This window comes from Heterodontus francisci, chromosome 14 (genome assembly GCF_036365525.1).
Source record: "Heterodontus francisci isolate sHetFra1 chromosome 14, sHetFra1.hap1, whole genome shotgun sequence".
NCBI classification, from domain to species: domain Eukaryota; kingdom Metazoa; phylum Chordata; class Chondrichthyes; order Heterodontiformes; family Heterodontidae; genus Heterodontus; species Heterodontus francisci.
In genome coordinates this window covers 13,138,178-13,165,494 of record NC_090384.1, presented here as the reverse complement: position 1 = coordinate 13,165,494, position 27,317 = coordinate 13,138,178, and the positions used below count along the sequence as shown (strand labels likewise).

The window sequence follows — 27,317 nt, the reverse complement described above, 5'->3', positions numbered from 1 at the left end:
CTTTCAGAGTGAGGGCACAGGGGCGATGGGGGAATCGGACTGAGGGGAGAGCTCTTTCAGAGTGAGGGCACAGGGGTGATGGGGGAATCGGACTGAGGGGAGAGCTCTTTCAGAGAGAGGGCACAGGGGTGATGGGGGAATCGGACTGAGGGGAGAGCTCTTTCAGAGAGAGGGCACAGGGGTGATGGGGGAATCGGACTGAGGGGAGAGCTCTTTCAGAGTGAGGGCACAGGGGTGATGGGGGAATCGGACTGAGGGGAGAGCTCTTTCAGAGAGAGGGCACAGGGGTGATGGGGGAATGGGACTGAGGGGAGAGCTCTTTCAGAGAGAGGGCACAGGGGTGATGGGGGAATGGGACTGAGGGGAGAGCTCTTTCAGAGTGAGGGCACAGGGGCGATGGGGGAATGGGACTGAGGGGAGAGCTCTTTCAGAGAGAGGGCACAGGGGTGATGGGGGAATCGGACTGAGGGGAGAGCTCTTTCAGAGAGAGGGCACAGGGGTGATGGGGGAATGGGACTGAGGGGAGAGCTCTTTCAGAGAGAGGGCACAGGGGTGATGGGGGAATCGGACTGAGGGGAGAGCTCTTTCAGAGTGAGGGCACAGGGGCGATGGGGGAATCGGGCTGAGGGGAGAGCTCTTTCAGAGTGAGGGCACAGGGGTGATGGGGGAATCGGACTGAGGGGAGAGCTCTTTCAGAGTGAGGGCACAGGGGTGATGGGGGAATCGGACTGAGGGGAGAGCTCTTTCAGAGAGAGGGCACAGGGGTGATGGGGGACTGGGACTGAGGGGAGAGCTCTTTCAGAGAGAGGGCACAGGGGTGATGGGGGAATGGGACTGAGGGGAGAGCTCTTTCAGAGTGAGGGCACAGGGGCGATGGGGGACTGGGACTGAGGGGAGAGCTCTTTCAGAGAGAGGGCACAGGGGCGATGGGGGACTGGGACTGAGGGGAGAGCTCTTTCAGAGTGAGGGCACGGGGGTGATGGGGGAATGGGACTGAGGGGAGAGCTCTTTCAGAGTGAGGGCACAGGGGTGATGGGGGAATCGGACTGAGGGGAGAGCTCTTTCAGAGAGAGGGCACAGGGGCGATGGGGGACTGGGACTGAGGGGAGAGCTCTTTCAGAGAGAGGGCACAGGGGCGATGGGGGACTGGGACTGAGGGGAGAGCTCTTTCAGAGAGAGGGCACAGGGGCGATGGGGGACTGGGACTGAGGGGAGAGCTCTTTCAGAGAGTGGGCACGGGGGTGATGGGGGAATGGGACTGAGGGGAGAGCTCTTTCAGAGTGAGGGCACAGGGGCGATGGGGGACTGGGACTGAGGGGAGAGCTCTTTCAGAGAGAGGGCACAGGGGCGATGGGGGACTGGGACTGAGGGGAGAGCTCTTTCAGAGTGAGGGCACAGGGGCGATGGGGGAATGGGACTGAGGGGAGAGCTCTTTCAGAGTGAGGGCACAGGGGCGATGGGGGAATGGGACTGAGGGGAGAGCTCTTTCAGAGTGAGGGCACAGGGGCGATGGGGGAATGGGACTGAGGGGAGAGCTCTTTCAGAGAGAGGGCACGGGGGTGATGGGTGTAAAATTCTATAGTGTTGTGTCTGGCCGAGCAGTGTCTAACTGCTTAAACATTCAACAACAGTGCACACTGTCCTGAGCGTGATTGCTCACACACTCACCTACAGTACGCTGCATTCAGTGTGCGACGGTGCGCACAACCAGTCACCAGTGTGCAAAGGTACACACACACACCAGTCAGAGCCTGAAGGTATGTATACAATCACTGGCATTAAGCCCCACCAAGTGTGATAGTGTTTACACACTCACCAGCACTGGGCCCTGTTCAATGTTCTGATGCTTACACACTAGTTATGTTCACAATGTACCTGGCTTGATGCTCTGTTGCCTAGCAGCTGCACGCTCCATGCTGTCCTTTACACAGTAGTACAACTCTCGACACTGCCAAAGAACCACACAATAAATAGTGTTAGTTACAATAGGGGATGGGGAGATCATGTGAGTGGGAGACTGACAGGGAGATAGCACAAGAAGCAGAGGAAGAGCGAGAAACAGAAAGAGACAGAGTGAGGGACAGAGTGTGTGAACAACTGCACACAAATGGTGATCCAGAGATGGTGGCTGTTTTAGTACCTTCTTGGTGTAGAATTTGTTCAGCTGGGTCTCTTGTCCATTGCGTCTCCACAGACACAAGACCTTGGTTTTAGGACAGTACGTCATGTTGATGAGTTTCTCATACCACCAGCGCTCGTAGACAGTCCCAATGTTACTGCGCAGCACAATGCAGTCATCGCAAACCTATCAAACACAAGGAACACACAGCGCTAGAACTATCCCAATAAATTGGAGCCAGCACCCACAGCACAGACAACACCAACAACCACAGCCCCATACGTAAGGTTACAAGGACGCAAGAAGGCACTGGCAAGCAAGAACCTGGTTTAAAGTGTGTCTACTTCAACGCCAGGAGCAACCGGAATAAGGTGGGTGAGCTTGCAGCATGGGTTGGTACCTGGGATCTCGATGTAGTGACCATTTCGGAGATATGGGTAGAGCAGGGGCAGGAATGGATGTTGCAGGTTCCGGGATTTAGATGTTTCAGTAAGAACAGAGTAGATGGTAAAACAGGGGGGGGGTGTGGCATTGTTAATCAAGGAGAGTATTACAGCGACAGAAAGGAAGTTTGAGGACTCGTCCACTGAGGTAGTATGGGCCGAGGTTAGAAACAGGAGAGGTGAGGTCACCCTGTTGGGAGTCTTTTATAGACCTCCAAATAGTTCCAGAGATGTAGAGGAAAGGATAGCGAAGATGATTCTCGACAGGGGCGAGAGTAACAGGGTAGTTGTTATGGGGGACTTTAACTTTCCAAATATCGACTGGAAATACTATAGTTCGAGTACTTTAGATGGGTCAGTTTTTGTCCAGTGTGTGCAGGAGGGTTTTCTGACACAGTATGTAGACAGGCCAACCAGGGGCGATGCCACATTGGATTTGGTACTGGGTAATGAACCTGGCCAGGTGTTAGATTTAGATGTAGGTGAGCACTTTGGTGATAGTGACCACAATTCGGTTAGGTTTACCTTAGCGATGGGCAGGGACAGGTATATACCGCAGGGCAAGAATTATAGCTGGGGGAAAGGAAATTATGATGCGATTAGGCAAGATTTAGGATGCGTAGGATGGGGAAGGAAACTGCAGGGGATGGGAACAATCGAAATGTGGAGCTTATTCAAGGAGCAGCAACTGCGTGTCCTTGATAAGTATGTACCTGTCAGGCAGGGAGGAAGTTGTCGAGTGAGGGAGCCGTGGTTTACTAAAGAAGTTGAAGCGCTTGTCAAGAGGAAGAAGGCGGCTTATGTTAGGATGAGACGTGAAGGCTCAGTTCGGGCACTTGAGAGTTACAAGCTAGCCAGGAAGGATCTAAAGGGAGAGCTAAGAAGAGCAAGGAGAGGACACGAGAGGTCATTGGCGGATAGGATCAGGGAAAACCCTAAGGCTTTCTATAGGTATATCAGGAATAAAAGAATGACTAGAGTTAGATTAGGGCCAATCAAGGATAGTAGTGGGAAGTTGTGTGTGGAATCGGAGGAGATAGGGGAAGTGTTAAATGAATATTTTGCGTCAGTATTTACAGTAGAGAAAGAAAATGTTGTCGAGGAGAATACTGAGATTCAGGCTACTAGGCTAGATGGGATTGAGGTTCACAAGGAGGAGGTGTTATCAATTTTGGCAAGTGTGAAAATAGATAAGTCCCCTGGGCCAGATGGGATTTATCCTAGGATTCTCTGGGAAGCTAGGGGGGAGATTGCAGAGCCTTTGTCCTTGATCTTTATGTCGTCATTGTCAACAGGAATAGTGCCGGAAGACTGGAGGATAGCAAATGTTGTCCCCTTGTTCTAGAAGGGGAGTAGAGACAGCCCTGGTAATTATAGACCTGTGAGCCTTACTTCGGTTGTGGGTAAAATGTTGGAAAAGGTTATAAGAGACAGGATTTATAATCATCTTGAAAGGAATAAGTTCATTAGCGATAGTCAGCACGGTTTTGTGAAGGGTAGGTCGTGCCTCACAAACCTTATTGAGTTTTTCGAGAAGGTGACCAAACAGGTGGATGAGGGTAAAGCAGTGGATGTGGTGTATATGGATTTCAGTAAGGCGTTTGATAAGGTTCCCCATGGTAGGCTATTGCAGAAAATACGGAAGTATGGGATTGAAGGTGATTTAGAGCTTTGGATCAGAAATTGGCTAGCTGAAAGAAGACAGAGGGTGGTGGTTGATGGCAAATGTTCATCCTGGAGTTTAGTTACTAGTGGTGTACCGCAAGGATCTGTTTTGGGGCCACTGCTGTTTGTCATTTTTATAAATGACCTGGAAGGGGGTGTAGAAGGGTGGGTTAGTAAATTTGCGGATGACACGAAGGTCGGTGGAGTTGTGGATAGTGCCGAAGGATGTTGTAGGTTACGGAGGGACATAGATAGGCTGCAGAGCTGGGCTGAGAGATGGCAAATGGAGTTTAATGTGGAAAAGTGCGAGGTGATTCACTTTGGAAGGAGTAACAGGAATGCAGAGTACTGGGCTAATGGGAAGATTCTTGGTAGTGTAGATGAACAGAGAGATCTTGGTGTCCAGGTGCATAAATCCCTGAAGGTTGCTACCCAGGTTAATAGGGCTGTTAAGAAGGCATATGGTGTGTTAGCTTTTATTAGTAGGGGGATCGAGTTTCGGAGCCACGAGGTCATGCTGCAGCTGTACAAAACTCTGGTGAGGCCGCACCTGGAGCATTGCGTGCAGTTCTGGTCACCGCATTATAGGAAGGATGTGGAAGCTTTGGAAAGAGTGCAGAGGAGATTTACTAGGATGTTGCCTGGTATGGAGGGAAGGTCTTACGAGGAAAGGCTGAGGGACTTGAGGTTGTTTTCGTTGGAGAGGAGGAGGAGGAGAGGTGACTTAATAGAGACATATAAGATAATCAGAGGGTTAGATAGGGTGGATAGTGAGAGTCTTTTTCCTTGGATGGTGATGGCAAACACGAGGGGACATAGCTTTAAGTTGAGGGGTGATAGATATAGGACAGATGTCAGAGGTAGTTTCTTTACTCAGAGAGTAGTCGGGGTGTGGAACGCCCTGCCTGCAACAGTAGTAGACTCGTCAACTTTAAGGGCATTTAAGTGGTCATTGGATAGACATATGGATGAAAATGGAATAGTGTAGGTCAGATGGTTTCACAGGTCGGCGCAACACCGAGGGCCGAAGGGCCTGCACTGCGCTGTAATGTTCTAATTCTAATCCCCAACATTCTGCCACTGACCCATTAGGCCCCACATGCCTATGGATGGAGAGGAACAGCAGGCCAACTCTGCCCTTGGTGAGCACAGGGTGAACTGATAAATTAAGGTCAGCCTGTGCATAAACAGGTGCACCAAAGGACAAGGGACTTTGACTCCCCATAGGTAACGCACATAAATGAGTCAGTGCCACCAGCCCCAGACCAGACAGGTCATCATCCAAAGACAGAGCCCAACAAGGCTGCAGTCACGTTGCACAGGGTCTCTCCAACATATGTGCTCCTTGTGGGAATCCCACCACGTTATTGAGGGGAACCTACCAATCAAGGCTGTACTATAACGCCAGTCAGAAAATAAGGAAATGTCGGACATGCTGAATAATTACTCTGCCTAAGTATTTACAGTCCAGGAAGAGGTCAACATGCTGGAAATACTATGGAAACTAATATTGAATCAGAGTCAAGACTGACCAAAATTAACAAAAGCAAAATAACAATAACAAAGTGACAAAGCCCCAGGACCAGACGGTTTCCACCCCAGGGTTTTAAAGGAAGTAGGTGAGAACATTACAGATATCCTAACTATAATCTTCCAAAGTTCTCCCTATTCAGGAACCGTTCCTTTAGATTGGAAAATTGTGCATGCTGCTCTGCTATTTAAGAAAGGAGAGAGAGGGAAACCAGGGAATTATAGACCAGTTTACCTGACATATGTTGTCGGGAAATTACTAGAGTCTATAATTAAGGATGGAGTGACTGACACCTAGAAAATTTTCAGCTGATCAGAGAGAACCAGCATGGATTTATAAAGGGAAGGTCAGGCCTGACCAATCTGACTGAATATTTAAGAAGAGGTGACTAAAGTAGTGGACAGAGAAATGTCTATGGATGTTATTTATATCGATTTCCAGAAGACATTTGATAAAATCCCTCATAAGAGACTGTCAGCGAAAGTTGAAAGCAAATTAATGACCTGGTTCGGCAATTGGCTGAGAGGCAGGACACAGAGATTAGTGATAATGGGCAGTTACTCTCATTGGCAGGATGTGACTAGTGGTGTCCTGCTAGAATCTGTGTTGGGGCCTCAACTATTTATCGTATTCATTAATAACTTAGATAATGAGATAGAAAGCCACATGTCCAAATTTGCTGATGACACAGAGACAGATGGCATTATAAGCAGTGTAGATGGAAGTGTAACAATACAAAGAGATATTATTAGATTAAGTGACTGGGTAAAATTGTGGTAAATGGATTTCAGTGTAGGTAAATATGAGGTCATCCACTTTGGACCTAAAAAAGGATAGAACAGGGTACTTAAAAAATGGCGGGAAAGCTAAAATAGTTGGAGGTTCAAATGGACTTGGGGGTCCAGGTACACAGATCAGTAAAATGTCTGGAACAGGTATAGAAAATAATCAAAAAGTCTAATGGAATGCTGGTCTTTATATCCAGAGGACTAGAATACAAGGGGGTAGAAGTCATGCTGCAGCTATACAAAGCTCTGGTTAGACCACACCTGGAGTTACTGTGAGCAGTTCTGGGCATCACATCTTAGGAAGGATATATTGACCTTGGAGGGAGTACAGTGTAGGTTTACCAGAATATACCAGGACTCCAAGGGTTAAATTACACAAAGGAGAGATTACAAAAACTACAGTTCTGTTCCCTGAAATTTAGAAGGTTAAGGAATGATTTGATTAAAGTTTTCAAGATATTAAGGGGAACAGATAGATAGATGCAGAGAAATTATTTCTGCTGGCTGGAGAGTCTAGGATTAGACTAAAAATTAGAGCCAGACCTTTCAGGAGTGAAATTTGGAAACACTTCTACACACAAAGGATGATAGAAGTTTGAAACAATCTTCAGCAAATGGCAATTGGTGCTAGATAAATTGTTAATTTTAAATCTGAGATTGATAGACTTTTATTAATCAAAGGTATTAAGGGACATGGGGAAAAGTGTATGGAGTTAGGTTGTTAGGTTGCAGATCAGCATGATCTCATTGAATGGTGGAACAGGTTTAAGAGACTAAATGGCCTCCTCCTGTTCTGATGTGATGTGGAAGCCCAATCAATCAGGGCGGTACCATAACAGCAGTGAGGAGAAACGCCCAGAAATGAGAATCATTACTCAGATGCTGAGTGATCATGAATGGCTGCACTGATTTCAAGGTGTTGCATTTAGCATGACAAAGTGTACGGCACGACAAGGCATCATGTGGTGGAACTTCCTTGTGCATATGTGGGCATCATGAGCCTGACACAGCAAAGCCGAATCATGGGCGAGCGAGTGGCCCTTTGCTACGCACTCTCCGCAGCAACTTTTGGTGATTATGGTATAATCGATCTGTCCAGTACCTCCATGAAGAAGATTTCACCATTGGTGTCAGTTCCTGCATGCACAACGAAGGTCTGCTTCTTAATGTGGCGGCTGCCGCAGGGTCTGATGTGAAGATCGTGGCTGTCCTGAGAATCAAATACACGGCCATTAAAGAAGCAGCTGGTCCCAACCCAACCACAGGCCGCACCTGACAGGGCCATTCCTAATGTGTGTAGCCTGACAGGGTTGAGCAGTCCACATGTGAATACGAACAAGCCCACAGGGATCGGTGCAGTCACTATCCTCTCGCTTCTTGCCCCACATAGGTTCTATCACACATGACTTCCATTCACAGCTCCACCATCTCAGTCTTTATACCTCACTTCCATAAGCAGTTTGCCAGACCATATCCATCCAGCTCTTTTTGTCTGACTGAAATCCTCCTGCTACGACTGCGCCTGACTGTAATCTTCCTGCTACGAGTGCGCCTGACTGTAATCTTCCTGCTATGAGTCTGTCCAATTGTAATCTTGCTATGAATATGTCTGACTTTAATCTCCCTGCTACAAGTGTTCATGACTGTAATCTTCCTGCTATGAGTGTGGCTGACGATAATTTTTCTGCATTGAATGTGTCATAGAGTTATACAGCACTGAAACAGGCACTTCGGCCCAACGTGTCTGTGCCGCCCACCAAACGCCTAACTATTCGAATCCCATTTTCCAGCACTTGGCCCGTAGCCTTGTATGCTATGGCGTTTCAAGTGCTCATCTAAATACTTCTTAAGTGTTGTGAGGTTTCCTGCCTCAACCATCTCTTCAGGCAGTGCGTTCCAGATTGGAACCACCCTCTGGGTGAAAAATGCTTTCCTCAAATCACCTCTAAACCTCCTGCCCCTTACCTAAAATCTATGCCCCCTGGTTATTGACATCTCCACTATGGGAAGAAGTTTCTTCCTATCTAACCTATCTATGCCCCTCATAATTTTGAATACCTCAATCATGTCCCCCCTCAGCCTTCTCTGCTCGAAGGAAAACAACCCTAGCCTATCCAGTCTCTCTTCATAGCTGAAATGCTCCAGCCCAGGCAACATCCTGGTGAATCTCCTCTGCACCCTCTCCAGTGCAATCATATCCTTCCTATAGTGTGGCGACCAGAACTGTACACAGTACTCCAGCTGTGGCCTAACTAGCGTTTTATACAACTTCAACATAACCTCCCTGCGTTTCTATTCTATGCCTCGGCTAATAAAGGCAAGTATCCCAACTGCCTTCCTAACCACCTGTGCTGCTGCCTTCAGTGATCTATGGACAAGTACACCAAGGTCCCTCTGATCCTCTGTACTTCCTAGGGTCCTACCATCCATTGTATATTCCCTTGCCTTGTTAGTCCTCCCAAAATGCATCACCTCACACTTCTCAGGATTAATTTCCATTTGCCATTGCTCTGCCCATCTTACCAGCCCAACTATATCATCCTGTAATCTAAGGCTTTCCCCCTCACTATTTGCGACACCACCAATTTTCGTGTCATCTGCGAACTTACTGATCATACCTCCAATATTCATGTCTAAATCATTAATGTCCACTACAAACAGCAAGGGTGCCAGCACTGATCCCTGCGGTACGCCACTGGTCACAGGCTTCCACTCGCAAAAACAACCCTCGACCATTACCTTCTGCCACTAAGCCAATTTTGGATCCAAATTACCCTGGATCCCATGGGCTCTTACCTTCTTAACCAATTTCCCATGTGGGACCTTATCACTAAACTAAAGGGCGGCACAGTGGCGCAGTGGTTAGCACCGCAGCCTCACAGCTCCAGTGACCCGGGTTCAATTCTGGGTACTGCCTGTGTGGAGTTTGCAAGTTCTCCCTGTGTCTGCGTGGGTTTCCTCCGGGTGCTCCGGTTTCCTCCCACATGCCAAAGACTTGCAGGTTGATAGGTAAATTGGCCATTATAAATTTCCCCTAGTATAGGTAGGTGGTAGGGAAATATAGGGACAGGTGGGGATGTGGTAGGAATATGGGATTAGTGTAGGATTAGTATAAATGGGTGGTTGATGGTCGGCACAGACTCGGTGGGCCGAAGGGCCTGTTTCAGTGCTGTATCTCTAAACTAAACTAAACTAAACGCCTTACTGAAGTCCATGTAGACTACATCAACTGCTTTACCCTCATCTACACATCTAGTCGTCACCTCGAAAAATTCAATCAAGTTAGACACGGTCTCCCCCTGACAAAGCCATGCTGACTATCCCTGATTGATCCCTGCCTCTCCAAGTGGAGATTAATTCTGATCCCTCAGAATTTTTTCCAATAGTTTCCCAACCACTGATGTTAGACTCACCGGCCTGTAATTACCTGGTTTATCCTTGCTACCCTTCTTGAATAATGGTACCACATTTGCTGCCCTCCAACCCTCTGGTACCTCTCCTGTGGCCAGAGAGGATTTGAAAATTTGTGTCAGAGTCCCTGCTATCTCCTCCCTTGCCTCACATAACAGCCTGGGATACATCTCATCTGGGCCTGGGGATTCCTCCACTTTTAAGCCCACTAAAACAGCTAACACCTCCTCCCTTTCAATGCTAATATGTTCAAGTATATCACAATCCCCCTCCCTGATCTCTACACCTACATCGACCTTCTCCATAGCGAACACAGATGAAAAGTAATTATTTAAAACCTATGTCCTCCGGCTCCACACAGATTGCCACTTTGGTCCCCAATACTCTTTCCCTGGTTATCCTTTTTCCCTGAATATACTTATAAAATGCCTTAGGATTTTCCTTTATCTTGCCCACCAGTGTTTTTTCATGTCCCCTCTTCGCTCTCCTAATTACTTATTTAAGTACCTAGACTTTCTATACTCCTCTCGTGCCTCTGCTGTTTTCAGCACTCTGAATCTGCCATAAGCCCCCTTTTTTTCCCTGATCCAATCCTCTATATCCCTTGACATCCTTTGAATGACTCCCACTGGTCTGATGTAGACTTTTCTACATGTAGCTGCTCCCAGTCCACATTGGCCAGATCCTCTTTTATCATCTTAAAATCGTCCTTCCCCCAATTCAGTACCTTTATTTCCGGTCCATCTTTGTCCTTTTCCAAAACTACCTTAAATCTTACAGAGTTATGGTCACTAGCCCCAAAATGCTCCCCCACTGACACTTTAACCACTTGTCTGGCTTCATTCCCTAGGATTACGTCCAGTACTGTCCCTTCTCTTGTAGGACTTTCTATGTACTGGCTCAAAAAGCTCTCCTGTATGCATTTTAAGAATTCCGCCCCCTTTAAGCCTTTTGCACTAAGACTATCTCAGTTGATATTGGGGAAGTTGAAATCCCCTACTATTATTATCCTATTATTTTTACACCTCTCTGAGATTTGCCGACGTATCTGCTCCTCTGTCTCTCCCTGACTGTTTGGCGGCCTATAGTACACTCCCAGCCAAGTGATTGCCCCCTTTTTGTTTTTCAGTTCGACCCATATGGCCTCATTTGAGGAACCTTCTAAGATATCATCCTCCCTTACTACAGTAATTGACTCCTTGATCTAGGTGCAATGCCACCTCCTCTTTTATCCGCTCCCCTGTCACACCTGAAGATTCAATCCAGCCTTGCATTTTTCACTTGTGCCTCAACAGGTCTATATTTGCTCTGCCTTCCAGATTGACTCAGTTTGTCTTCTGTATTTGACCGTGCATCACACCCTGCTGTAATTCCACTCTGCATTCCATCCACCTGCCAAATTAGTTTAACCCCCACCCCGCCCCCAACCCTGCAACAGCACTAGCAAACCTCCCAGCAAGGATGTTGGTCCCGTTCCGGTTCAGGTGCAACCCTTCCAACTTGTACAGGTCCCATCTTTGCCAGAAACAAACCTAGTGATCCAGGAAACTAAAGCCCTCCCTCCTGCACCACCTCCTCAGCCACGCATTCATCTGCTTTATCCTCTGACGCCGGGTGTAATCCAGAGATTACAACCTTTGAGGTCCTGCTTTTTAATCTGCTACGTAGCTCCCTAAATTCTTGTTGCAGGACCTCATCCCTCTTTCTACCTATGTCGTTGGTACCAATGTGTACCACGACCTCTGACTGTTCACCCTCCCCATTCACAAAGTCCTGCAGCTGCTCCATGACATCCTTGACCCTAGGACCAGGAAGGCAACATACCATCCTGGAGTCTCGTTTGCGGCCACAGAAACGCCTGTCTGTTCCACTTACAATTGAATCTCCCATCAGTATGGACTGTAAACTTCCTGTACTGAGTGTGGCTGACTGCAATCCCCCTGCCCTAAGCGCGCCTGACTGTAATCTTCCTGCTATGAGCATTCCTGGCCGTCTTCATCCTGCTTTGAATGTGTCTGACAATAATCTTCCTGCTAGGAGTGTGTCTGACTGTAATCGTCCTGCCAAAAGTGTGTCTGACTGTAATCTTCCAGCATTGAGCATGCCTGACTGTAATCTTCCTGCCAAGAGTGTGTTTGACGCAATCTTCCTGAGTGTGTCCATTTTTAATCATCCTGCTATAAATGCAACTGACGGTAATTTTCCTGAGTGTGCCAGACTGCAATCTTCCTGTTACGAGTGTGTTTGATTGTCATCTTCCTGCTACGAATGTGCCTGACTGTAATCTTCCTGCTACCAGTGTGCCTGACTGTCATCTTCCTGCTATGAGTGTGCCTGACTGTAATCTTCCAGCTAAGAGTGTGTCTGACTAATCTTCCTGAGTGTTTCCAATTGTAATCTTCCTGCCAAGAGTGTGTCTGACTGTAAACTTAATGCATTCACAGTTTGTCTGACTGTAATCTTCTTGCATTGAGTCTGCCTGAGTACAATCTTCCTGAGTGTTTCAGATTGTAACCTTCCTGCATTGAGTGTGCCTGACTAATCTTCCCTTGAGTGCGTCTAACTGTAATCTTCCAGCTAAGAGTGTGTCTGACTGTAATCTTCCTGCATTGAGTCTGCCTGAGTACAATCTTCCTGAGTGTTTCAGATTGTAACCTTCCTGCATTGAGTGTGCCTGACTAATCTTCCCTTGAGTGCGTCTAACTGTAATCTTCCAGCTAAGAGTGTGTCTGACTCTAATCTTCGTGAGTGTTTCCAATTGTAATCTTCTTGCCAAGAATGTCTCTGACTGTAATCTTAATGCATTCAGTTTGTCTGACTGTAATCTTCCTGCTACGAGCGTGCCTGACTGTCGTCTTCCTGCTACGAGCGTGCCTGACTGTCGTCTTCCTGCTACGAGCGTGCCTGACTGTCATCTTCCTGCTTCGAGTGTGCCTGACTGTCATCTTCCGGCTATGAGCGTGTCTGATTGTAATCTTCCTAAGTCTGTCCGATTGTAATCTTCTTGCTATGAGCGTGCGTGACTGTAATCTTCCTGCATTGAGTGCGCCTGACTGTAATCTTTCTGCTACGTGTGTGCCTGACTGTAATCTTTCTGCTACGAGTGTGCCTGACTGTAATTTTCCTGCCAAGAGCGTGTCTGACTGTAATCTTCCTGCCAAGAGCGTGTCTGACTGTAATCTTCCAGTATTGAGCATGCTTGACTGCAATCTTTCTGCTATGAGTGCGTCTGATTTTAATCTTCCTATGAGTCTGTCCGATTGTAATCTTCCTGCATTGAGTGTGCCTGACTGTAATCTTTCTACTACGAGTGTGCCTGACTGTAATGTTCCTGCCAAGAACGTGTCTGACTGTAATCTTCCAGTATTGAGCGTGCCTGACGGTAATCTTCCTGCTACGAGCATGCCTGACTGTAATGTTCCTGCTACGAGCGTGCCTGACTGTAATGTTCCTGCTACGAGCGTGCCTGACTGTAATGTTCCTGCTACGAGCGTGTCTGACTGTAATCTTCCTGCCAAGAGTGTGTCTGACTGTAATCTTCCAGTATTGAACGTGCTTGACGGTAATCTTCCCGCTACGAGTGTGCCTGACTATAATGTTCCTGCTACGAGCGTGTCTGACTGTAATCTTCCTATGAGTGTGCCTGACTGTCATCTTCCTGAGTGTTTCCGATTGCAATCTTCCTGCCAAGACTGTGTCTGACTGTACTTTTAATGCATTGAGTTTTTCTGACTGTAATCTTCCTGCATTGAGTGCGTCTGACTGTAATCGCGCTGCTATGAATGTACCTGATTATAATCTCCCTGCATGGAGTGTGACTGACTATAATCTCCCTGCACTGAATGTGTCTGACTGTAATTTTCCTGCATTGAGCGTGTCTGACTGTAATTTTCCTGCATTGAGCGCGTCTGACTGTAACTGTCCTGCATTGAGCGCGTCTGACTGTAACTGTCCTGCATTGAGCGCGTCTGACTGTAACTGTCCTGCATTGAGCGCGTCTGACTGTAACTGTCCTGCATTGAGCGCGTCTGACTGTAACTGTCCTGCATTGAGCGCGTCTGACTGTAACTGTCCTGCATTGAGCGCGTCTGACTGTAACTGTCCTGCATTGAGAGTGTCTGACTGTAATTGTGCTGCATTGAGAGTGTCTGACTGTAATTGTGCTGCATTGAGTGTCTGACTGTAACTGTCCTGCATTGAGCGTGTCTGACTGTAACTGTCCTGCATTGAGCGCGTCTGACTGTAACTGTCCTGCATTGAGCGCGTCTGACTGTAACTGTCCTGCATTGAGCGCGTCTGACTGTAACTGTCCTGCATTGAGCGCGTCTGACTGTAACTGTCCTGCATTGAGCGCGTCTGACTGTAACTGTGCTGCATTGAGTGTCTGACTGTAATTGTGCTGCATTGAGTGTCTGACTGTAATTGTCCTGCATTGAGCGTGTCGGACTGTAATTGTCCTGCATTGAGCGTGTCGGACTGTAATTGTCCTGCATTTGGTGTGTCTGACTGTAATTGTCCTGCATTGAGTGTGACTGACTGCAATCTTCCTGTTGATTTGCATCCTAGGACAGGGCACAAAGGAAGCTGCGACATTCGATGCAATGGAATGCTCACCAGGTGTGGGAGACGGTCGAGCAGCTCGTTCACCTCCTGACTGTGCACCAGACCGATGTGTGATTTACCCATCAGCCTCCTCACCTTCTTCCGGATGTCGTTCTTGTTGACCTATAACAGGGTGCGACTGGCAATTAGCAGACTTAAACTGTACACCAATCCACAACACTCTATGAATCACAGGACAGCTGCTGTGCCATCTACATCTCAAGTCCTGCTCTACAACAGAGCTTCAATACATAAAGGTAACAGCAACTTATATTTATATAGTGTCTTTAATGTAATAAGATGTCCCAAGTCTCTTCACAGGAGCATTATAAAACAAAATATTCCACTGAGCAGCAAAGGAAATATTAGGTCAGATGACGAAAGCTTGATCAAAGAGGTGGATTTTAAGGAATGTCACTAAAGGAGGAAAGTGAGGTAGAAAGGCGTAGGAAGGGAATTCTAGAGCTTAGGGTCTAGGCAGCTAAAGGCAAGGCCATCAATGATGGAGCGATTAAACTCTGATATGCTGAAGAGGCCAGAATTAGAGAAGCACAGATATCGCAGAGGCTTGTGGGACTGGAGGAGATTACAGAGATAGGGAGGGGCGAGGCCATGGAGGAATTTGTAAACAAGAAAGAGAATTTTAAAATCAAGATGTTCCTTGACCGGAAGCCAATGTAGGTCTGATAGGGGAACGAGACTTGGAATGAGTTAAGACATGGGCGGCAGAGTTTTGGATGACCTCAAATTTACAAAGAGTGGATTGTGCGAGACCAGCCAGGAGTGCATTGGAATAATCAAGACTAGAGGTAATGAAGGCATGAATGAGGGTTTCAGCAGCAGATGAGCTGAGGCAGAGTCAATGTGATGGAGGTGGAACTAGGCGGTCTTTGTGATGGCGTAAATATGTGGTCAGAAACTCATCTTGGGTTCAAATGTGACACTAAGGTTGCGAACAGACTGGTTTAGTCTCACACTGTTGCCAGAGGGATGGAGTCAGTCGCTTGGGAATGGAGTTTGGAGCGCAGCCCAAAAATAATAGCTTCAGTCTTCCCAATATTTAACTGGAAGAAATTTCTGCTCATCCATCGGACCGGCATAGAAGTGCCTAACAGCGGGAGCAGATCAATACAGAGGAAGGCTCTTCAGGGAGTGGACAGGAGCCAGACCTGCGAGGGAGCACCTAACAGCTTCAGGCGCGTGCTGACTGAGTTTAAAAACAAAAAAAAAATCTAAGTGACATCACTGGAAAGTTTAAGGTGATTGGTTGGTGAGTAACTGCTGTTAGGGAGTGCCTCTAAATAGCTAGGTTAATACACTGCTGTTAGGGTGCGTGAGTTAACAGCTGGAAATTAGAAAAAACGTAAAATTAAAATTTAATTAGCTACCTTATAATTATTTAAGACATGCAAACAGAAGGGAAATAAGAAACTGCTGAGTCTCCTGATTTGTTTCAAAGCGGTAAGGTTTATTATATTCCCACGGTTTAAATTCGTACACTAAGTGGTGAGGAGAGGCATTAATTAAAAATTAATTAAGAAATTAGTTATTTAAAACACAATCAGCATGGCAGGGTAGGTGATGTGCTGCAGCTGCAGTATGTGGGAACTCGTGGACACAGTGCCCCACAGCAACCATGTCGGTAGTGTCTGCAGCTTGAGGAGCTTCGGCTCAGAGTTGATGAGCTGGAGGCCGAGCTACAGACTCTGTGATGCATGAGGGAGGGGGTAAGTTACCTGGACATTTTGTTTCAAAAGGCAGTCACACACCACAGGATTGGGTCATTTAGGCGGCACAGTGGCGCAGTGGTTAGCACCGCAGCCTCACAGCTCCAGCGACCCGGGTTCAATTCTGGGTACTGCCTGTGTGGAGTTTGCAAGTTCTCCCTGTGTCTGCGTGGGTTTCCTCCGGGTGCTCCGGTTTCCTCCCACATGCCAAAGACTTGCAGGTTGACAGGTAAATTGGCCATTAGAAATTGCCCCTAGTATAGGTAGGCGGTAGGGAAATATAGGGACAGGTGGGGATGTGGTAGGAATATGGAATTAGTGTAGGATTAGTATAAATGGGTGGTTGATGGTCGGCACAGACTCGGTGGGCCGAAGGGCCTGTTTCAGTGCTGTATCTCTTAAAAAAAAAAGAGACTAAAGTAATTTGGTCAGGGACAGAGGATGAGACTGCGAGTAAGGAAGGTAAGGGGATCAAGAAGGCAGAGGTAGAGGAGACTCAGCCCTTGCAATTGTCCAACAGGTTTGAGGTTCTTTCAGCTTGTATGGATGAAAGCAAGGGCTGCAGGGTGGATGAACAAACTGACCATGGCACCATGGTACAGGAAGCCACTCTAGAGGGGGGAATAAATATGAATGTGGTGATAGTAGGGGATAGTATAGTCAGGGGGATACACACAGTTCTCTGCAGCAACGAGCATGAGTCCAGTAGGCTGTGTTGCCTGCCCGGTGCCAGGGTTCGGGATATCTGTTCAGGGCTGGATAGGAACTTGCTGCAGGAGGGGGAGGATCCAGTTGTCACAGTCCACATGCGGACCAACAACACAGACAGAACTAGGAAAGAGGTTCTGCATAGAAAGTATGAGCAGCTAGGAACTAAATTAAAAAGCAGAACCTCAAAGGTGATGATCTCTGGATTATTACCTGAGCCACAAACAAATTGAAGTAGGGTAAATAAAATTCGAGTTAAATGTGTGGCTCAAAGACTGGTGTTGGAGAAATGGTTTTGATTCATGGGACACAGGCACCAGTACTGGGGAAAGTAGGAGCTGTATCATTGGGACGGTCTTCACCAGAACTGTGCCGGGACCAGTGTTCTGGAGAGTCACATAACAAGTTCGGTAGACAGGGCTTTAAGCTAAAGAGTGGGGGCGAGGGATCAAGTGAGGGAAGATGTGATAATTTAGAGAGAAAGGAGAAGGCAAGAGAGCAAGGTATTAATAAGGGAATTGATAATCTGAGTGTGGCAAGAAACATAGAAACATAGAAAATAGGAGCAGAAGTAGGCCATTCGGCCCTTCGAGCCTGCTCCGCCATTGATTATGATCATGGCTGATCATCCAACTCAGTAATCTGTTCCCAATTTCTCCCCATATCCTTTGATCCCTTTCGCCCCAAGAGCTATATCTAACTCCTTCTTGAAAACATACAATGTTTTGGCCTCAACTACTTTCTCTGGTAGCGAATTCCACAGGTTCACCACTCTCTGGGTGAAGTAATTTCTCCTCATCTCAGTCCTGAAAGGTTTACTCCGTATCCTTAGACTATGACCCCTGGTTCTGGACTCCCCCACCATCGGGAACATCCTTCCTGCATCTATCCTGTCAAGTCCTGTTAGAAATTTATAGGTTTTTATGAGATCCCTCCTCACTCTTCTAAACTCCAGCAAATATAATCCTAACCGACTCAATCTCTCCTCATACGTCAGTCCCGCCATCCCAGGAATCAGTCTGGTAAACCTTCGCTGCACTCCCTCTATAGAAGAACATCCTTCCTCAGATAAGGAGACCAAAACTGCACACAATATTCCAGGTGTGGCCTCACCAAGGCCCTGTATAATTGCAGCAAGATATCCCTGCTCCTGTACTTGAATCCTCTCATTCTGAAGGCCAACATACCACTTGCCTTTTTTACCGCCTGTTGCACCTGCACGCTTACCTTCAGCGAATGGTGTACGAGAACACCCAGGTCTCTTTGCATATTCCCTTCTCTCAGTTTATAGCCGTTCAGATAATAAAGTGCCTTCCTGTTTTTGCTACCAAAGTGGCTAACCTCACATTTATCCACATTATACTGCATCTGCTGTGCATTTTCCCACTCACTTAACTTGTCCAAATCACCCTGAAACCTCTCTGCATCCGCCTCAGAACTCACCCTCTGACCCAGTTTTGTGTAAAAGATTGAAAAAGGAAAAAAAAAGGCAGATTGGAGAGAAACAAAACTGGTTAACGGGAAGTAGAAAAGTAGTAAGCAAAATTAAAAGACAGACGAAGCGAAGGCAAGCATCAAATAGAATCAAAATGCGCAATAATGTGAAAAAGACAAAGTTTAGGGCACTCTACCTGAATGCATGCAGCATTCGCAACAAGGTAGATGATTTGAAGGCACAAATATGGGTAAATGGGTATGATTTAATTGCAATTACAGAGACATGGTTACAGGTTTACGAAGACTGGGAACTGAATATTCAAGGATATTCGTCATTTAGGAAGGAGAGGCAAACAGGAAAAGAAAGTGGGGCAGCGCTCTATTTAAGGGACGAGATCAGTGCATTAGTGAGAGAGGATCTTAGATCGAAGTATCAAGATGTAGAATCAGTCTGGATGGAGCTAAGTAACGGCAAGGGGCAACAAACCTTGTTAGCTAAAATGAACTGGCAAATCAGGTTAAGGGACAGGTCAATAGAGATGCAGTGGCAGACATTTAAAGGGATATTTCAGAATACACAGAATAGATACATTTCAGCGAGGAAGAACAATTCCAAGGGTGGGATCCGTAATCCGTGGTTAACTAAAACAGTTAAAGATAGTATCAATATTCAAGAAAAAGCCTATAATTGCGCAAAAATGGGAGACAGGTTAGAAGATTGGACAGAAGATAAAAAACAGCAAAGAATGACTGAAAGATTGATAAGGAAGATAAAATTAGAGTACGAGAGAAAGCGCGCTAGAAATATAAAGACAGATAGTAATAGTTTCTACAGATATTTTAAAAAGAAAAGAGTTAACAAGGTGAGCGTTGGTCCTATAGAAAGTGAGTCTGGGGTATTAAAAATGGATAATAAGGAGATGGTAGATGAATTGAACAGATATTTTGCATTCACTATTGAGGATACAAGTAACATTCCAGTATTAGCTGTAAATCAGGAAATGGAAGGGAGGGAGGAACTCAAGAAAATTACAATCACCAGGGAAGTGGTACTGAACAAATTGTTGGAGCTGCGGGCTGACAAGTCCCCGGGTCCTGATGGACTTCATCCTCGGGTGTTAAAAGAAGTGGCTAGTGAGATAGTTGATGGGTTAGTTTTAATTTTCCAAAATTCCCTAGATTCGGGGAAGGTTCCATTACATTGGAAAATAGCGAATGTAACTCCTTTATTCAGAAAAAGGAAGGAGACAGAAAGCAGGAAACTACAGGCCAGTTAGCTTAACATCTGTCTAAGGGAAAAGGTTAGAAGTTAAAGATGTTATAGCAGGGCATTTAGAAAAATTCAAGGTAATCAGGCAGAGTCAACATGGTTTTGTGAAAGGGAAATCATGTTTAACCAATTTATTGGCGTTCTTTGAGGGAGTTCCATGTGCTGTGGATAAAGGGGAAGCGGTGGATGTATTGTACTTAGATTTCCAGAAGGCATTTGATAAGGTGCCACATCAAAGGCTATTGCGGAAAATAAAAGCTCATGGTGTAGGGGGTAACATATTGGCATGGATAGAAGATTGGCTAGCTAACAGGAAACAGAGAGTAGGCATAAATGGGTCATTTTCTGGTTGGCAAGATGTAACGAGTGGTATGCCACAGGGATCTGTGCTGGGGCCTCAACTTTTTACAGTTTATATAAATGACTTAGATGAAGGGACCGAAGGTATGGTTGCTAAATTTGCTGATGACACAAAGATATGTAGGAAAGTAACTTGTGAAGGGAACATAAGGAGGCTACACAGGAATATAGATAGGTTAAGCGAGTGGGCAAAGACCTGGCAAATGGGGTATAATGTGGGAAAGTGTGAAATTGTCCACTTTGGCAGGAAGAATAAAAAAGCGTATTATCTAAATGGTGAGAGATTGCAGAGCTCTGAGATGCAGAGGGATCTGGGTGTCCAAGTGCATGAATCTCAAAAGGTTAGCATGCAGGTACAGCACGTAATTAGGAAAGCTAATAGAATGTTATCGTATATCGCAAGGGGTATTGAATACAAAAGTAGGGAGGTTATGCTTCAGCTATACGGGGTATTGGTGAGACCACACCTGGATAACCGTGTACAGTACTGGTCTCCTTATTTAAGGAAGGATGTAAATGAGTTGGAGGCAGTACAGAGAAGGTTTACTAGACTGATAGCTGGAATGGGTGGGCTGTCTTATGAGGAAAGATTGGACAGGCTAGGCTTGTATCTGCTGGAATTTAGAAGAGTAAGAGACGACTTGATTGAAACATATAAAATCCTGAGGGGTCTTCATGGGGTGGATGTGGAAAGGATGTTTCGCCTTGCAGGAGAATCTAGAACTAGGAGTCACTGTTTAAAAGTAAGGGGTCGCCCATTTAAGACAGAGATGAGGAGAAATTTTTTTCTCTCAGAGGGTCGAGAGTTTTTGGAATTCTCTTCCTCAAAAGGCAGAGGAAGCAGAGTCTTTGAATATTTTTAAGGCAGAGGTTCTTGATAAGCAAGGGTGTGGAAGGTTATCGGGGGTAGGTGGAAATGTGGAGTAATCAGTTCAGCCATGAGCATATTGAATAGTGGAGCAAGCTCGAAGGGGTCGAGTGGTCTACTCCTGCTCCTAATTCGTATGTTCGTATTGGTGGGAGTTGTTTATAGGCCACCAAACAGTAGTGGTAATGTTGGACATAAATCAGGAAAATAGAGATGCCTGTAACATGGGTAATACAGTAATAATGGGCAATTTAATTTACATATAGACTGGGTAAACCTAATCAGCACGAATGCTGCGGAGGAGGAATTCCTGGAGTGTGTACGAGATGGTTTCGGGAGCAGTACAGTGAAGAACCAACCAGGGATTGGGCTATTTTAGTTATGTGATGAGGAAGGGCTAATTAATAACCCTGCTGCAAAGAAGCCTTTTGGAAGTAGTGACCATAATATGATAGAATTTCATATTAAGTTTGAAAATTATATAGCTCATTCTGAAACTTGGGTCTTAATTCCGAACAAAGGAAACTATGAAGGTATGAGGGGCAAGTTGGCGATGGTGGATTGGGAAAATATATTAAACGTTTTGACAGTGGACAAGCAATGGCTAGTTTTAAATAAGTATTACATAGTGTACAACAAATATACATTCATCTAAGACACAAAAACCCAACAGGAAAGATGAATCAACCGTGGCTAACAAAAGTTCAAGATTGCATTCGATCAAAGGAAGTAGCTTATAAGGTTGCCAGAAAAAGTGGTAAGCCCGAGAATTGAGAGCAATTTAGAATCCAGCAGAGGATGACCAAGAAACAGATAAAGAAAGGGAAAAGACTATGAATGCAAGCTAGCAAGAAACATAAAGGTGGACTGTAAAAGCTTCATTAGGTATGTGAAAAGGAAAAGATTAACAAGGACAAATGTGGGTCCATTACAGGCGGAGACAGGAGAATTTATAATGGTGAATAGGGAAATGGCGGAGAAACTAAACAATTATTTTGAGTCTGTCTTCAAGGAGGAAGCTATGGAAAATCTCCCAAAAATATTCGGGAACTAAGGGACTTGTGAAAACGAGGAACTGAAAGAAATTAGCATTTATAAAGAGGTAGCTGCCAAAAAATAACTGGATTGAAGGTTGATAAATCCCCTGGACCAGATGAGCTACATCCCAGAGTGTTGAAAGAGATGGCTATAGAGATAGTGGATGCATTGATGGTTATCTTTCAAAATTCTATAGATTCTGGAAAAGTTCCTGCAGAATGGAAAGTAGCAAATGTAACCCCATTATTTAAGAAAGAATGGAGAGAGAAAACAAGGAACTACAGACCTGTTAGTTTGACGTCAGTAGTAGGGAAAAACATTAGAATCTATTATAAAAGATGTGATAACTACACACTTAGAAAATAATATATGATTGGGCAGAGTGAAGGGAAATCATGTTTTACAAAGTTGTTGGAGTTTTTTTGAGGATGTTACTTGTAGCATAGATAAAGGAGAACCAATGGATGTGGTGTATTTGGATTTCACAAGGCTTTTGATAAGGTCCCACACCGGAGGTTAGTAAACAAAATTAGAGCACGTGGGATTGAGGGTAATATACTGGATTGGATTGAGAATTGGTTAACAGACAGAAAACAGAGAGTTGGAATAAATGAGTCATTCTCAGGATGGAAGGCGATAGAGGGTACCGCAAGGATCAGTTCTGGGCCACATCTGTTCACAATCTATATAAGTGATTTGGATGTGGTGACCAAATGTAAAATTTCTAAATTTGCTGATGGCACAAACTAGGAGGGAATGTAAATTGTGAGGAGGATGCAACTAGGCTTCAAGGGGTCTTGGGCAGGTTAAGTGAATGGGCAAAAACATGGCAGATGGAATATAATGTGAATAAGTGCAAAGTGATCCACTTTGGTAGAAAAAACAGAAAGGCAGAGTATTTCTTAAATGGTGAGAGGTTGGGAAGTGCTGACGTCCAAAGGGACCTGGGTGTCCTTGTTCATGAGTCACTAAGCTAGCATGCAGGTGCAGGAAGCAATTAGGAAGGCAAATGGTATGTTGGTATTAATTGCAAGGGGTTTTGAGTACAGGAGTAAAGATGTCTTGCTGCAATTGTATAGAGCCTTGGTGAGACCGCACCTGGAGTATTGTGTACAGCTTTGGTCTCTCTAAGGAAGGATATACTTGCCATAGTGGGAGTGCAACCTAGGTTCACCAGACTAATCCCTGGGACAGTGGGATTGTCTTATGAGGAGAGATTGAGGAAACTGAGCCTGTACTCTCTAGAGTTTCGAAGAATGGCAGGTGATCTCATTGAAACTTACAAAATTCTTACAGAATGTGACTGGGTAGATGTAGATAGGATGTTTCCCCTGGCTAGTGAGTCTAGAACCATGGGGCATAGTTGCAGAATAAGGGGTAGGCAATTTAAGACTGAGATGAGGAGGAAGTTCTTCACACAGAGGGTGGTGAATCTTTGGAATTCTCTACCCCAGAAGACTGTGGAAGATCAATCATTGAGCATGTTCAAGACAGAAATTGATAGATAGCTGGATATTAATGACATCAACTGATGTGGCGATAGTGCGGAAAAGTGGAATTGAAGTAGATAATCAGCCATGATCAAACTGAATGGCTTACTCCTGATCCGGTGTTCTTTCCTACATTCCTACTCAGTACCAGATGTCAGATAAGCAGTCTGCCAATTTAGCAACAGTGGAGGAGTCGAGCGAGGTGGTAGTGAGGTAGAGCTGGGTGTCTTCAGTGTACATAAGGAAACTGACGCTGTTCTTTTGGCTGATGTCGCTGAGAGGCAGCATGTAGACGAGAATTAGGAGGGGGCTGAGGATAGATCCTTGGGAGACACCAGACATAACAGTGCGGGAGCATGAAGAGAAACCATTGTAAGTGATACTCTCGCTACGATTAGATAGTTAAGAATGGAATCAGGAGAGAGCAGTCCTACCCAGCTGGATGGCAGTGGAGAGGCTTTGGAGGAAGATGACGTGGTTAACCAAGTCAAAAGTTGTAGACAAGTCGAGAAGGACGAGGTGGGAAAGTTTACCTTTGTCACAGTCACATAGAATGTTATTTGTGACTTTGATAAGAGCTGTTTTGGTACTGTGGCAGGGGTGGAAACCTTATTGGAGGGATTCAAACATGGAGTTCCGGGAAGATGTAGAGCAGGGTTGTCCAACCTTTTCGCGTGGGGCAGCCACATTACAATTTTTGTCTTACATGGGGGCCAGTGAGACAATTTCAGAAAGATAAAGGTATTAAAAATTGTCTTAATATTAATCAAAACAACAAATGTGCATTTTTGTGAAGAAGCTTTTATATGAGCAGATTAATTTATTGACTTACTTTCTCATCACTATGTTGGACACTGATTTAGTGAGATACCTGGCATTTCTTTGCTTGCACAAGTAGTCAGTGTTTGCCCACACACTTGTTTTAGCGATGCGGGGTATTCCGGATAGATGTACATCTGTCATGAGTGACCTTGATCACTCACTCTCCCTCTCTTTCTGTCTCTCTCTTTCCCTGTGAACCCCCTCTCTGTCGCCCCATTTCTTTCTCTGTCCCCCTCTTGCTCTCTCTCTGTCCCCCCCATAATGAGAGAGGAATAATTGACAATCTAGTTGTGCGAGACACCTTGGGGATGAGCGACCATAATATGAGAGAATTCTTCATCAACATGGAGAGTGATGTAGTTGATTCTGAGACTAGAGTCCTGAATCTTAATAAAGGAAACTACAAAGGTATGAGGCGCTAATTGGCCATGACGGATTGGGAAACGTTACTTAAAGAGATAATGGTGGATAGGCAACGACAAACATTCAAAGAGCGCCTGGATGAACTGCAACAATTGTTTATTCCTATCTGGCGCAAAAGTAAAACAGGAAAGGTAGCCAAACCATGGCTTACAAGGGAAATTAGAGATAGCATTAGATCCAAGGAAGAAGCATGCAACTTTGCCAGAAAAAAACAAAAGACTTGATGATTGGGAGCAGTTTAGAATTCAGCAGAGGAGATTAAGAAGGGGAAAATAGAGTACTAGAGTAAGCTTACAGGGAACATAAAAACTGATTGTAAAAGTTTCTATAGGTATGTGGAGAGAAAAAGATTGGTGAAGACAAATGTAGGTCCCTTAGTGTCAGAAACAGGGGAATTTATTATGGGGAACAAAGAAATGGCTGACCAACTAAATGCATACTTTGGTTCTGTCTTCACAAAGGAGGACACAAATATCATACCAGAAATGTTGGGGAACACAGGGTTTAGTGAGAGGGAGGAGCTGAAGGAAATCAGTTTTAGTAGAGAAATGGTATTCTGGAAATTGATGGGATTGAAGGCCGATAAATCCCCAGGGCCTAATGGTTTGCATCCCAGAGTACTTAAGGAAGTGGCCCTAAAAATAGTGGACGCATTGGTGGTCATCTTCCAAGATTCGATAGACTCTGGAACAGTTCCTACAGATTGGAGGGTAGCTAATGTAACCCCACTATTTAATTAAGGAGATCGAGAGAAAACAGGGAATTATAGACCAGTCAGCCTGACGTCGGTCGTGGGGAAAATTCGAGAGTCCATTATCAAAGATTTTACAGCAGAGCACTTAGAGAACAGTGGTAGAATTGGGCAGAGTCAGCATGGATTTATGAAAGGGATGCAGTATAATGTGGATAAATGTGAGGTTATCCACTTTGGTGGCAAAAACATGAAGGCAGATTATTATCTGAACGGCTATAAACTGAGAGACGGGGAATATGCAACGAGACCTGGGTGTTCTCATACACAAGTCGCTGAAGATCAGCATGCAGGTGCAACAGGCGGTAAAAAAGACAAATGGTATGTTGGCCTTCATAGCGAGAAGATTCGAGTACAGGGATTGTACAAGGCCTTGATGAGGCCACACCTGGAATATTGTGTGCAGTTTTGGTCTCCTTATCTGAGGAAGGATGTTCTTGCTATAGAGGGAGTGCAGCGAAGGTTTACCAGACTGATTCCTGGGATGGCGGGACTGATGTATGAGGAGAGATTGAGTCGGTTAGGATTATATTCGCTGGAGTTCAGAAGAGTGAGGAGGGATCTCATAGAAACCTATAAAATTCAAACAGGACTTGACAGGGTAGATGCAGGAAGGATGTTCCCGATGGTGGGGGAGTCCAGAACCAGGGATCATAGTCTAAGGATACGGGGTAAACCTTTCAGGACTGAGATGAGGAGAAATTACTTCACCAGAGAGTGGTGAACCTGTGGAATTCGCTACCAGAGAAAGTAGTTGAGGCCAAAACATTGTATGTTTTCAAGAAGGAGTTAGATATAGCTCTTGGGGCGAAAGGGATCAAAGGATATGGGGAGAAATTGGGAACAGGTTACTGAGTTGGATGATCAGCCATGATCATAATGAATGGTGGAGCAGGCTCGAATGGCCGAATGGCCTACTCCTGCTCCTATTTTTTATGTTTCCCCTTCTCTGCCCATCTCTCTCCCTGACAGCTGCAGAGAGCAGAAACACTGCACCCCAGCTTTATGGATGGTCAGTTTTTTTCAAAAAAAATTGCGCTGTCAGTTTTACAGCTGGCAGGTGCTGAAGCAGGAATGCGCTTCCGAATTTTGGACAGCTTCAGGGTTTTCCGACAGTTCTGACTTTTTTTTTTCAAAAAGCCCACTGCAAAACCACAAATCTGTCTGAAGTTCGGAAGCGCGTTCCTGCTTCAGCACCTGTCAGCTGTGAAACTGACAGTGCGATTTAAAAAAAAAGCCAGTCCAGAAGACGCCTATGTGAAATCTCGTATCTCTGAAATACATCCGCAGGCTGGATGGAAATCTTTAGCAGGTAGGATTCTGGCCGGCGGGCCGTATGTTGGACAACCTTGATATAGCGATAGCTTTATTTTGTATCTAACCCCGTTTTTTTTTATTGGGAGTGTTTGATGGGACAGTGTAGAGTGCAAAAGCTACACAGTCTGTTAATTTCGGACCCTAACATTTGCTTATACCCCAGTGGCCGAGAGATCACCTTGACCATCAGCATGTAGATTATCATATTGTAGAGCAGTGTGGACAGCAATCGGTCCTCATCATCTTCTAGCCGCTTTCGGTCATGCTCCCCCAGTGACTCATACCTGCAGAAAGATGGTCCGACAGGTTGACTAAGATAGGGCTTACATCCTCCACCAATACCCACACCCACTGCACCACTTCACTATGGAATAGTAGAGATGTGTCATACCTGTCTATCATTTCCTGTGGTCCCTGGTCCATGCCCATTCCTTCTCGCTCCAGCATCACTGCATCCAGGTAGGTGTCCTCCCAGAACTGGACCTGGTCCCATAGCATTGAGCGCTCCTTACCTGACGAGGAGTAGGTGAGACAGTCACAGCTGTTT

The 27,317-nt window shown here is 45.6% G+C and overlaps 1 protein-coding gene across 1 annotated transcript in view; it reads right to left on the bottom strand.

The window, feature by feature from the left end:
* madd (MAP-kinase activating death domain) overlaps positions 1-27,317 on the bottom strand; it is a 426,952-nt gene that overhangs the window by 103,913 nt on the left and 295,722 nt on the right. The window contains exons 24-29 of the mRNA XM_068046784.1: positions 27,162-27,282; positions 26,949-27,054; positions 14,572-14,682; positions 7,649-7,756; positions 2,141-2,305; positions 1,876-1,948 (exon numbers count right to left, since the gene is read on the bottom strand). Of these exons, the coding sequence (XP_067902885.1) occupies positions 1,876-1,948; positions 2,141-2,305; positions 7,649-7,756; positions 14,572-14,682; positions 26,949-27,054; positions 27,162-27,282 (684 nt within the window). The remainder of the gene's footprint in view (positions 1-1,875; positions 1,949-2,140; positions 2,306-7,648; positions 7,757-14,571; positions 14,683-26,948; positions 27,055-27,161; positions 27,283-27,317) is intronic.